At 42.0% G+C, this 11,944-nt stretch overlaps 1 protein-coding gene across 1 annotated transcript in view; it reads left to right on the forward strand.

Annotated features, from left to right (window-relative positions):
• Positions 1-10,843, forward strand: part of LOC144300844 (guanylate cyclase 2G-like) — a 45,296-nt gene extending 34,453 nt beyond the window's left edge. Inside the window, 9 exon segments of the mRNA XM_077877044.1 lie at positions 1,933-2,110; positions 3,720-3,860; positions 4,751-4,865; positions 4,868-4,948; positions 6,620-6,644; positions 6,647-6,793; positions 8,037-8,135; positions 9,417-9,508; positions 10,739-10,843. Of these exon segments, the coding sequence (XP_077733170.1) occupies positions 1,933-2,110; positions 3,720-3,860; positions 4,751-4,865; positions 4,868-4,948; positions 6,620-6,644; positions 6,647-6,793; positions 8,037-8,135; positions 9,417-9,508; positions 10,739-10,843 (983 nt within the window).
• Positions 10,844-11,944: the final 1,101 nt, after the last annotated feature.

Genomic DNA, 11,944 nt, shown 5'->3' on the forward strand with positions numbered 1-11,944 from the left:
ATCTAAGTAAATTGTTCGAAGATTTTCTCCATAGGAGGTTTATCTGTTCTCTCCCATGTATGTGTTTATCCAATTCTTGATATTAAGAATTCTTAATATCAAGAATTGGATAAACACAATTAATATCATTGTATTGGTATTGCATTATTATGCATATCTATATCATAATATGTGTATACATTTGTATATTACATTATATATTTATTTTATCCTCGGAGTTATCATCTAACACGACTTTATTTTGTTGCTCAAATTGTTTCATCTTTGGCCATGCCATTTCAATTGACCTCTATGCACCTTTGACATATATCCATTGCTGTGTTTTGACTTATTTTGTTAAGGACTGCCTTACTTCCTGGCAGTAGAAGATGCTCAATCTCATCTTGTCATGTCATGACCCTAGAATCAGCCATTTCTTCAAGGACTCTGGTTCTTTTTTTTTAATAAATTAATTTTTTATTGGTGTTCAATTTACCAACATACAGAGTAACACCCAGTGCTCATCCCGTCAAGTGCCCCCCTCAGTGCCCGTCTTTTTACTGGAGAATGATATTAGAAACCAAGCCCCAGATGCTGAGTGTGCTAGCTGCTGCTGGGGTGATGTTGCTTCCAGCACCTCCCAGTGGACTGAGCAGGAAATGCATGTGTGTGCACTAACCTCTGCGTACCCATTTCCATATCTGTATCTACTCATCTGTATCTATATTAAGCTAAACACGAGTTCATACTGACATTTCCAACATCATTGCTACATGGTTCATTTATTCTAGTCTCCCTATCTCTTATCCATGACCTCCCTTTTCAACAATGAGATCCTGGCTCCCACCATCTGCCATCCATTTATTTATTTATCCAACCGCAGCATATGTGTGTAGGACTTTCAGAGTTGTTACTCTGTCCCCTTGTGTCCCCTTGTCTATTCAATCTTGCCGACTAGAATATCGTGATTGTGAATGGGTTCTTCCATTTAGCCTTAATGATCTTAAGTCATTCTTTTGTCACGGTCTTCGTTTATCCTGAGATTGTCCAATACCCTAACTGACACTGTTGAGGATTTTGTGTGCACAGAGAGGTTTACTCTCTGTGCTGTAAAGTTCTATGGGTTTTGGCAATTACACAGTGTCATGTACCCACCTCTACAGTATCATATAGCAGAGTCTCATCACTCTAAAAAAATCCCCCATGCCTCACCTGTTCAACACCTTCTCTGCCCCAAACTCCTGGCAGCCTCTCATCTGTCTTCTCTCCATATAATTTTACCTTTTCTAGAATGTCATATAGACACAGCCATACAATATGTAGCCTTTTCAAACTACTTTTTATACTTAGTATAACATGCACTTGGTTCGTTCATGTTGTTACACCCATAGTATTTTTATACCAAAACAGGTATACATTGTTTTCAAATGATTATTTCCTCTACAAAACCTGGTTAATCAGAATGTTTAATAAATGTCAGTAGAAGTCAATGCAGAAGTGAAAGAACTAGATTTGCAAAGTTGGACACGGAGGCAGCATGTGGGGGTAACACTATTATTCATTAAAATAACTTTAATGTGACATTTCATATGGAATGCAAATTGTATAAGATGCACTTTGGGGATTTCCAACCCCAAATTCTTATACACTCCTGAAGTCACATAGACATATGCTTTGTTTCAAGAGAACTTCTATTAGAAAAAAAGAACACAGCTTAGTCTAAGAACAGATTCGTTAGAAGGCACTTACATGTTTTACAGATGGACTCTTCATTTTCCAGGAGGATTCAGAATATTTCTCATCAATTATTCAGATTTCTCCGACATTCCAATTTGTTCAATTTATTTAAAAATTCAGTTTACAGATTTAAGAGCACATATGTGTAAAGTGAAGTGTACTAAATGGCATGAAGTTTGCAGACATTTGGCTATCTACACCCCACATGAATTTCAGAAATCATCAAACGAATCAAAGACCCCATGGCATCAGATCCACTTCGACCTTCCCTGTCTGAGGAGGCGGGCAATGAAAAGATTGTGCTCATGGTGAGAGCATGTTGGGATGAATCTCCAGAGAAGAAGCCCACCTTTTCCTCCATCAAGAAAATTTTACGAGAAGCCAGTTCCAAAGGGTGAGTCGGATGTGCAACATTTTCTCCTAATCATTTAACCATTAGAATTTTAAAACTATATGGCTGTGATGGCTCCTGTGTGGCTCACTCCATTCATTCATTCATTCTCCCACTCATTCATTAATTCATTCATTCATCATATACCCACTCGATGCCTGCCACATGCAAAGCACTGCGTTCCATGCTGGCTAATGAGTGATAAATTCTGCCTTTGTTTCACAAATGATACAAAAATGTATCAGACATCAGCACTTCCATTGTCCTCCTTTGTCCACTTCAGATATCACTAATCAATCAAGGCTCCCTTTCCCAGGGAATTGTGACATAACCCCAGAATCTTTCCCAAACCAGTATTCCAAGGGTCATGTCTCATCGGTTGTGACTGGACTATGGGATAAAAAATAATTCACCAGCCTTAGAATGAGTCATTAACTTGAATTATTCATGCCCCTCTCAAACAATTTCCTCAACAGTAGTTTGCTTCATATTAGGATAATTATGTCATCTTTCGGCACATTGAACATATACAGGCACAGCCGTGTTAGAAGTAGCTTGAGTTGATAGAAGAGCCCTGGGCTGGGAGTCTGGCATCTACTCTAAACTTGGCCATTCTGCTATGCATTCTTAACGCAACAGCCCTGTACTCTGCATTTTCCACACCAAAATTGTTTTAAATGGTATGTCTCAGGTCAATCACAACTTTATTTTTTTTAAAGATTTTATTTATTATTCATGAGACACACACACACACACAGAGAGAGAGAGAGAGGGATCCCCTCAATCACAACTTTAACTCAGAAAATCTGGTTTCCCGTGTTAAGGTGAGTCTATTTCCTATGTAAGTCTCAGTTTCCTCATCTGAAAAAAAGAATGATTTTTTAAAGACACTTTTAAAGCAAGAGCCTATAGGATCTAGAAGTGGGGATCCCTGGGTGGCTCAGTGGTTGAGCATCTGCCTTTGGCCCAGGGCATGATCCTGGAGTCCCAGGATCGAGTCCCACTTCAGGCTCCCTGCATGGAGCCTGCTTCTCCCTCTGCCTCTCTCTCTGTCTCTCATGAATAAATAAATAAAATCTTAAAAAAAAATAAAAGGATCTAGAAGTGCCCCTTACATCTGTCATCTGGAAAGAAAATGGCTGGTATTATTTAGGGGTAAAAAAAGACCTGTCCTGTCCTGAAATCTGCATCTTTGACTCATGATCATGATCATGATCTGGAGCATATGGGGAAGTGGGGGAGGCCACTGTTTGTGGAGTGCCTGCTGAGTGCCAGACACAACTTTCGGTGCTATGTACCCAGTATCTCTCTGAACCCTCAGAATGACCCTGGAAGTGTGTATTGTTTTCCTCATTTTCCAGATGAAGAAACTGGTGCTCAGGGAAATGAAGGGTGCAGGTCCAGATCACAGAGCTGGTCGAGGGCAGTCTCTGTCCTGCTGCATGGCCTCATTGTCATTGTCATTTCGCTGCTGTCCATTGGCAGCACTGAAGTAGGGAACCTTAAGAGCAAGACATATTTTCTTTTCTTGGAATGTATGGTTGGAAGTTCTGCTCCACTTTGGCCCTAAAGTTTTTGGAAAAAGGTGTTAATTATGGGGGGTTCTTTTAAGCCACGTGAGCATCCTAGACAGTATGGTGAGCAAGCTGGAGATGTATGCCAATCACCTGGAGGGTGTGGTGGAAGAGAGGACCAACCAGCTGATGGCAGAGAAGAGGAAGGTGGATCGGCCTCTGTCCACAATGCTGCCAAGGTATTCCACAGCTCGGGGGTGGCTTTCCAAAGGACCCAGGAAGCAATAGCATCACTAAGAGGCTCCACGTAGACAGGACAGCCTTTTTTCCCCCTTTAATAAGAGGAAGTCGAGTCCTTCTAAAATGGGTCAAGCATTTTGCAGGCATTTTGGTCATCCTGTAAAAGAAGATAGAAGCAAAGGCTCTTGAATTCATGAAACTAGACAATGTTTTTTACAGGAAAGATGGTGGCTGCAACAGCCGGAGAGCGACCACTAGATGGCGCTCTGGTTTCATGAGTCTGATTATTAGCTAACTCCCCAGTATTTGTGATCTACTCCAAAACCTTTCTTTGCATAATACAATATGCACCCATGACTTCAGACCCCAAAACTCGCTTCATTTTTGGCTCTGATTGCATCTGTACACTCTCCAAACACTTGGCAGGAGCATCTGCTATTAAAATTCCAGCACCCTTCCTGTGTGTCTTGAGGAAGAGACAGGGTCGGGGATTTGAAGGCGTTAATGAGAGACTGGTTAAAGCAAAATTACTGACTTGTGGGTTGGTGGTTGCTTACTTTTGCTCCCACAGCTGCAGATTGAATCTTTACAATCCAACTCTATAATCAATAGAGGAAAATGAGATGCCCTCAGGGAGAAAGTCTTTATCGTAAGGGCATTTCTGTGACCTGCTTCCACCTCCTCCAATTTATACTCACCAGTGGGAATATCTCTTTAGGTAAAATGCAGGGAGAGAAATGGGAGTCAATCCCTTTAGATGATGGAATTTTGTTGACCAAAATCCCAATCCATTGAAGCAAAAGGTCTAGAAGGATGACTTTGGAGGGGTTTGTAGGAGATGGGATAAATAAGAGTCTATTCAACACCAATCCCTATTCTGTGGTTTCAGCTTCATCAGAGAACAGCTTATAGCTGGAAGGTCCATAGAACCAGAACCTTTTGAGTCTGTGACAATCTTTTTCTCTGACATTGCTGGATTCACAAAACTGTGTTCCCTCAGTCCCTCCTCCCCTTGCAAGTCATAAAGCTCCTTAATGACATACAGAGTTTATTTGACCAGATCATTAAAAACTATGATGTGTCTAAGGTGAGACTTCTGGCTCCTGGGTTGGGAGGGAACACGTTCTCCTTGTCAGCTGACTCCAGGGCATGAGTGAGGGTGGACCCAGCCCTTGATGTCAGCCAGGGAAAGGCTCTATTTCAGGCTAGCAGTCCATCTTGGTTCATGGCAGAAACTCAATATTTTATTCCTGTTTGTTTTCTTGGAAAAGGGCTTGATTAATCACAGATGTATGTCCTTGTCAAGAATCACCAGTTGCTCCTTGATTCCTTCCATTATTTTATCTCACGGTAAACACATTTCCAAAGAGGCACTGACTTTCTACTGACTTATCCCTCCAGCTTGCTTCTGAATATATTTCCTTTGTATTCAGAGAATCTCATATTTACTTTATTAAAAGTTGTCTTTGGACTTTGTGTGAATCTCACTTTTGTGGCTGTGAGCCTTAGCAAGGCAGGTGAAGACCGACTCCCAAGTGTAGACTATCAGAACTGTGATGAAAATGAGAAACAACCATCTGCCTAGTGCTGCTCAGGAGGGATGTATGAATATGGTCACCCAGAGTCAAAAATGATCTTTTGGGGAAGGATAGCAAAAACAAATAATTTGGCTTCATTCAAGTGGTGGTAATGATGACTGCTTCAGGTATTTTCTGAGTTTTCTGATGAGGCCAGATGCTGACTACAGGGTGTCCAAGCTCACACATGCCTGGGGCAGCCATTGGTGGCACCAGCTCTGACCATGATTGGAAGACTCTGCCTGTGGCCCTGGGGCTGGGGAGGTTTGGGAGACAGTGCAGTTATGTCCTCCAGGACATAGTAGTAGTTATTTCCCGGGGTTCCCCACAGATATGCCTCTGTTTAAGGGTGGAAGAAAAGATGCTGTGAATAATCTCAAAGTGTAGGTCACATGTACTCTAAAATGGAAGCTCTAAAAAATAATAAATAAAATAAAATGAAATAAAATAAAATGGAACCTCTGCTTAGGAGGACGTCCTCTGGGATTTCCTCTTGGTGTCATCTTCTCCATTATGTTTTGCATGAGCTAAGACTAAATCAGTTTCAATGTCTAAAGGATGTACCCATGATGGGGAGAGGTAGCCAAGAAACAGTCAGACTTGTGCACTGGTTGATTTTGTATAATTCTGGGGTGGCCAATAGGCTGAGCTATTTTTACTGACTAGCTAATGCCTGAAATCCCACATCATCTTTGGATTCTGCTTGATGGCAAATGTATCTTTAAAGTTTACACTTGTCATTTATTTTCTATTGTGAATGAGGGATCTGAAAGCTGATTTTATTAGGATTTATTAGAGGAGAGAAGAGGACAATTCAGGCAGATACATGCATTTATACCTAAGTATAACAATGTATACATATGTATAAATATACCTAAGAACTCTTCTATGGGGTGAAGACCTTTCAGGTTGGGTAACATGAATTCCACTTGATGGATGCATGGGATCCTTCAAGATTTACCCTTTTCATATGCTGCTGCCTGTTTAACTGGTTTTGAATTTGAGTGGAGGAAATATGGTCACCACCACTATCAGATTTCAGAGGAGAAAGCAGTGACTGTGTGCAGGAGGGCTTACAGAAGGAAGGCTTTGTGGAAGAACCAGGACAAGAGCAGAAACTTGTAGAAATGCTGGGACATGGGGGGCCTCAGCTGAAGGCCACTTAGTTGCTTTATTTTCAGGGTGAAATGATTGGAGATGCGTACGTGGTGCTAGCAGACTTCCCATCTGCAATGGAAGCCAGCATGTGGATGAGATTGCCACAATGTCTTTGCACGTTCTCAATGCCACTGTCTACTTCCAGATTGGGCACATACCTGAGGAGAAGCTCATGCTCAGGATTGGCATCCACACAGGTACACAGCACTGGGACTTATGATCCAGGTATGCCAGCAGGTGGTTCTGGAGTCAAGCCCTAGGTCTGAGGTGTTTAGGACCGTGAGGTTGAAGGGTAACATCTTCAAGGGAAACAAAAGGTTGACTTGTCTTTGTGAATGTATTTCCAGCTAGCTAGATTACTTGGTAACAGCAAAGACACCCAGAGACTCCAAGCTGTTGAACTGAAAGTTGAGGGGAGACAGGATAGTTATATTGAGGTGCCTCCCCCGCACCACCCATACCTCTACATCAAATGCTCTTTGATTTGGTCTATTTTTTGTCAAACCCATGGGCACATGACCTGTGCAGAAGTGACTAGCATTTGGTTTAATGCTCTTCTGTCTTAATTTCTTAGTTATTAATATAATATAATAATATATCATAATATTACATACAATATACAAATATATACACTATGTAATATAACATTGCTATAGTATTGATAATAATTGTTAATTTTCTTAATTTCTTAATAATTTTGGGATGAGGGGTTCCTTATTTTCATTTTAGACTGGGCTCTATAAGTCGTGTAACTAAACCTGCTCCTAACTGTCCTCCAAGGCTTGACTAAAATAAAACCTGACCCCTAATCAGACCTAATTACTCCCATGTTTGTGCTGCAGTTGCTTTGTTGACATCTCTAGCGCATGAATTACATCGTCATTAACTTCTGTCTTGGCTTGGTTGTTATAACAAAATACCACAGACTGGATGGCTTAAACAGCAGTGACTTACTTTCTCACAGTTCCGGAGGCAGGGAAATCCAAGATCAGGGTCCCAGCATGGTTGGGTTCTAGTAAAGACCCTCTTCCTATCTCACCAAAGGCTGCCTTCTGGCTATGTTCTCACATAGTGAAGAAAGAGAGAGAGCTCTGGTGTCTCTTCTTCATATAAGGGCACTAATCCCATCCTGGAGGCCCTACCCTCACGACCTCATCTAAACCTAAGTACCTCCCAAAGGCCTTTGTATTGAGAGTTAGGGCTTCCACAAGTGAATGAGGGAGGGGGTTGCAAGCATTCAGCTCATCATATTTGACTATGTTGTTTCCCACCAGGAGTCTGGATTCTGTAGGTTGCCTCTTTGTAAACTCAAAGGTCGACTGCCAAGCTCTGCCTGAAGAGGGCACTTAAATATTTGTTGAATGGCATTTCTTGGCTTAATATACCTCAAGCCCTTGGGAAATGCAGAATGGCTATGCCCTTCTGTTCTCCTGTGTGTAGGTCCTGTGGTGGCTGGTGTGGTGGGAACCACCATATCCAGGTACTGTCTGTTTGGGGACACTGTGAACACGGCATCCAGAATGGAAAGCAACAGTTTGCATGAGTATCATTTACAGTATTTTTCAAACACGATTTTTCACTGTCCCTCCAGTCCCCTATCTTTCGCCAGAGGGTATTTTTAGAAGACCCATTTTCATTTTGTCTACTGTTTTCCATTTGGAGGATAATATCATTATCTCCTTCAGACAAAGTTGATCACAAACTTTGTAGACAGGGTTTTGCACAGTGCTTTCTACGTAACACACATGACTACTTCCTTCTAAGATTTTCAATTCTAAATAGTCAGGTACACATATAATAGGGCCATTTAAAGGAAAAGCAGGAGTCAGCAAGCTTTATCCATTCAGAGCCAGACAGTAAATATTTTAGGCTTTATGGGCCATAGTCCCTGTTACTTAACTACTGTTTTAGTGTGAAAGTAGCCATTTATAATTTGTGAATGATGGGTATGGCCATGTTCCAATAAAACTTAATTTGTAAGCACAAATGGTGGGCTTGATTTGGCTGGTGAGTGGTAATTTACCCATCCCTAATGCAGAGTTTAGTTTTGGTGATGCAGAATGAATCTATGGCCAGGAACTCCAGCGGATATCATATTCTTTTGCTTTACAGTAATTTTACTGCATTAATTATTGCTAGACAGCATGTTATTTATTCACTGAGACATTTATCAGCTAGAAAAAATTATTAAGGATTTAAGTTTCAAAATATTTAGGTTAAGATTCTTCTGAATTTCTAAATTTTCCACAATATATGAAAACGTGCAAAAATATTTTTTTCTTCTGAGTACTTCATGGTTTAGGCTAATCAGCCAAGTCTCAAACACTGATTTAAACCTCTCTTTAAACTTGTGTGTCAAGATTTTTAGGAATAAATCTTGAAAGTGGGGCTGCTGATGTAGGATCCAAACCTGATTCTAGACATAGTGCTGGTTGTGAACCACATTTTCAGTGATGTGTCCCAGCTCTGGTACCATCCCAGGAAGCTTGAGGAGTCCAGTGGACCTCCATCCATGGGGAGTATGAGATTGCATATGGAGTTAGTTCTGTCTACTGTTTCTAACCTGAACATGTTAAAGCTTGAGCAGCTTGAGCTATCAATAGCATCTGAACAATGTCTGGGTGGTTGGGGGGCCGCACCCCAACTGTTCTAGACTTCAGAGAGGTTGTCTGTGATTTGCTTTAATGAAAGGTGCTGGCAGCCCAAGATTTTAAGCAGTGTAGCATTCCCTCTCCACAGCAGCCCCCAGCCCCCTGCCCGCTGACCCCCAGATGAAAGTCACAACCAAGCAGTAATTAGGCAATAACTGGCTTATGGCAGCTCTCTAGTTCCATGTCTCTCGGAGCACTGCAGCCGTCCTGCTGGCATCGGGAGGGTACGATTTGCAAAAGAGAGGCACCATTCCAGTCAAGGTGAGACCGACTTAGTGCACCCCACCTGCCTCATTGGAGTCTCTGATGGAGATGTTAAGGAAGTTGATGGGATGAGTGCATCTCTGTACTGTGGTATGTGGAGACTGCTGACATCCATGTGGAGGCTCTTGCAGCTGCCAGGTCTTCTTCCTTCAGAGATTTGTATGGTTCCCTCAAAAGGTAAATGCAGAATCTATAACAGAAAACATATTCGTTCCCACCTAGACCAACCCCCTGGGGGATGCCTCTTTTCTCTTGGTCACAAATGGTCTCTTGGCTTCTGCTTGAACACCCCAGTCTAGTCTTTCATTAAGCAACAGCAAGTAAAAGCCCAGGAATTATAATGCCCACATTTCCTCTATGGATCCCTTCTCCTGAGTCTAATGTTCCCAGATAGAAGAGACAGAGGCTCATTGGCTTGAGGACACTAGGACCCTATCTCAATTCATCTAAATGTCTTTTCCCTTTCCTCTTCTTCTCCTCCCTCCAGGCTGGCTGAAACACACCATGATGCAAACTCACCTTTCTGATAACCATCGGCCTTTGGTGAGGTTGGGGATGGATGTTCTCAAGAACATCTTGGAGATGTTCATGATGGAAGTGGTGGGTGTTTACCATGATGTTAAGTGTTTGGGTGGGTAGGGGGATTCATGGAAAGACGTGAAAGGGAAGGAGTGAGCCTGGCTCTTGCATACTGTATTTGATCAATGGACTTCAGGTAAGGGGAAATTGTTTCTAGAAGGCAGTAGTCTAGACCTAGCTTTGAATCTTGTTCCACTACTTACTGGCTGTCTGATTTTGGGGCTTGGTTGTTTTTCCAGTAAATGAGAATAATGATAATACTTCCCTCAGAGGGTAGATGTGAAGATCAAATGTGAACATGTATATGAGGTGCTTCACTTGATGCTCTACTGATCATAAGAGCTCAATAGATTTGATTATTATTTTTAAAAGACTTCCTTTGCAGCAAAATTCAACCTTAACCTCACCTCCTAGGCCATTGCAGACTACCCATATAAGCTTATCAGTAAAGCCCAAGGAAATAAAGATTTCATCTATAATGAGGCCTTTCCCTCACTAAGGCTGCTCCTGCCTACTTGCAGTTTGGCTCAGAACAGCATTTCAGTCAACAAGCAAGAGAGACCGACTGAGTTGTCTGTTCAGAGACCACATTTCACAGGCAGCCTTTCCTCCTCTGTGACTCACCAGCACTCTTCTTTGCTTCCACAGGGCAAAGGAGAACAAACAACTTTCTGGTTGGAAGGCAAAGAAGGCTTAACTATTCCACTCCCCGAATTTACTGAGGAGGAAGCTAAAATCTTGGAGAGCTTCTGAGGTATTTTCTTTAAAGATGTTTGTGGGATCCCATGAAAGTCTAAGGACCAGTCCTTGTGATGCATTAAAAATCCCATTCAAGAGGGTGTAGATATGGGATATTGAGTGAATCTGCCAGTAGGGGGAGTCATCTAGCTGGCTTGCTCTTCCTACCCCGGAGCTGTGCTGTCTAGACCAAATGTGGAGTTGGATGAGCTGGATATGGTGAACTCATTTCCTGAGGGACCAAGGCTGGGCTGTTGCTCCCAGACCTGCCAGTGAACTTGCCCTAGCTGCCAGATATTTCCGGCCCATTAGCTTGTGAATTTGCAGTGATTCCAATTTCATTCTGGGAGAAAGGAAAGCCAGAGAGCAAAACCTGGAACTGCTGGTTCCACCCTGCCCTGCCTTATTTTTCTAGGGGCTGCTCCCTAAACTTTAGTTACCGGAAGGCATTCCAGAAATGTTTTCTGGAGATAAAGCTCTATCCAAGATGTGAACAACCACTGAAATCCAACAGGATCAGGCCATTCCAGGTAGACTGGATCTAGGCAGTCAGTCAGTCCCCGGAAGGCCTGATCCTGAGCCCTGACTTCCTGTGAGCACTGAAGTTTCCAAATGGAAATGTCACAGTCTCAATTTATTGCTTAATTTCTTTCCTATCCAAAGCAAAGGAATGAAGATAGGCTTTGCTTTCAATCAAGGCTTGAATTTTAAGTGGAATTTTCCATTGATTTATGAAGTGTTTAATTTTTTCCAATCTCCAGCAGACAAAGATGAACCCATCCATTCCGCTATGAATACTTCCCCCTTTGCCCAAACAATAGGATTCCATCATGTCTGTCAGTGATTTTTGTAGCAGACTTATTAACCCATTAATGCACTTACAGTATTTCTCTTTTTTTATCCCTTGGAACTCCTCACATCCAGATTATCTTCCTGGTGGCTGCTCCTGAATGTGGGAGAGCAGTTTGGACGATATATTATGTTTGAGATTTTTTCCTGGTGAATTTCCCAAGACTGAAGAAGTGAAAACCCGTGAGATTGGGAATGTTTTCTTTGTTACTTGACCTGTGAGCTGCTTTTGTAGAGAGATTTTTTAGCTCTGTATAGGAAAATAAG

This window comes from Canis aureus, chromosome 29 (genome assembly GCF_053574225.1).
Source record: "Canis aureus isolate CA01 chromosome 29, VMU_Caureus_v.1.0, whole genome shotgun sequence".
In the NCBI taxonomy this organism is placed as follows: domain Eukaryota; kingdom Metazoa; phylum Chordata; class Mammalia; order Carnivora; family Canidae; genus Canis; species Canis aureus.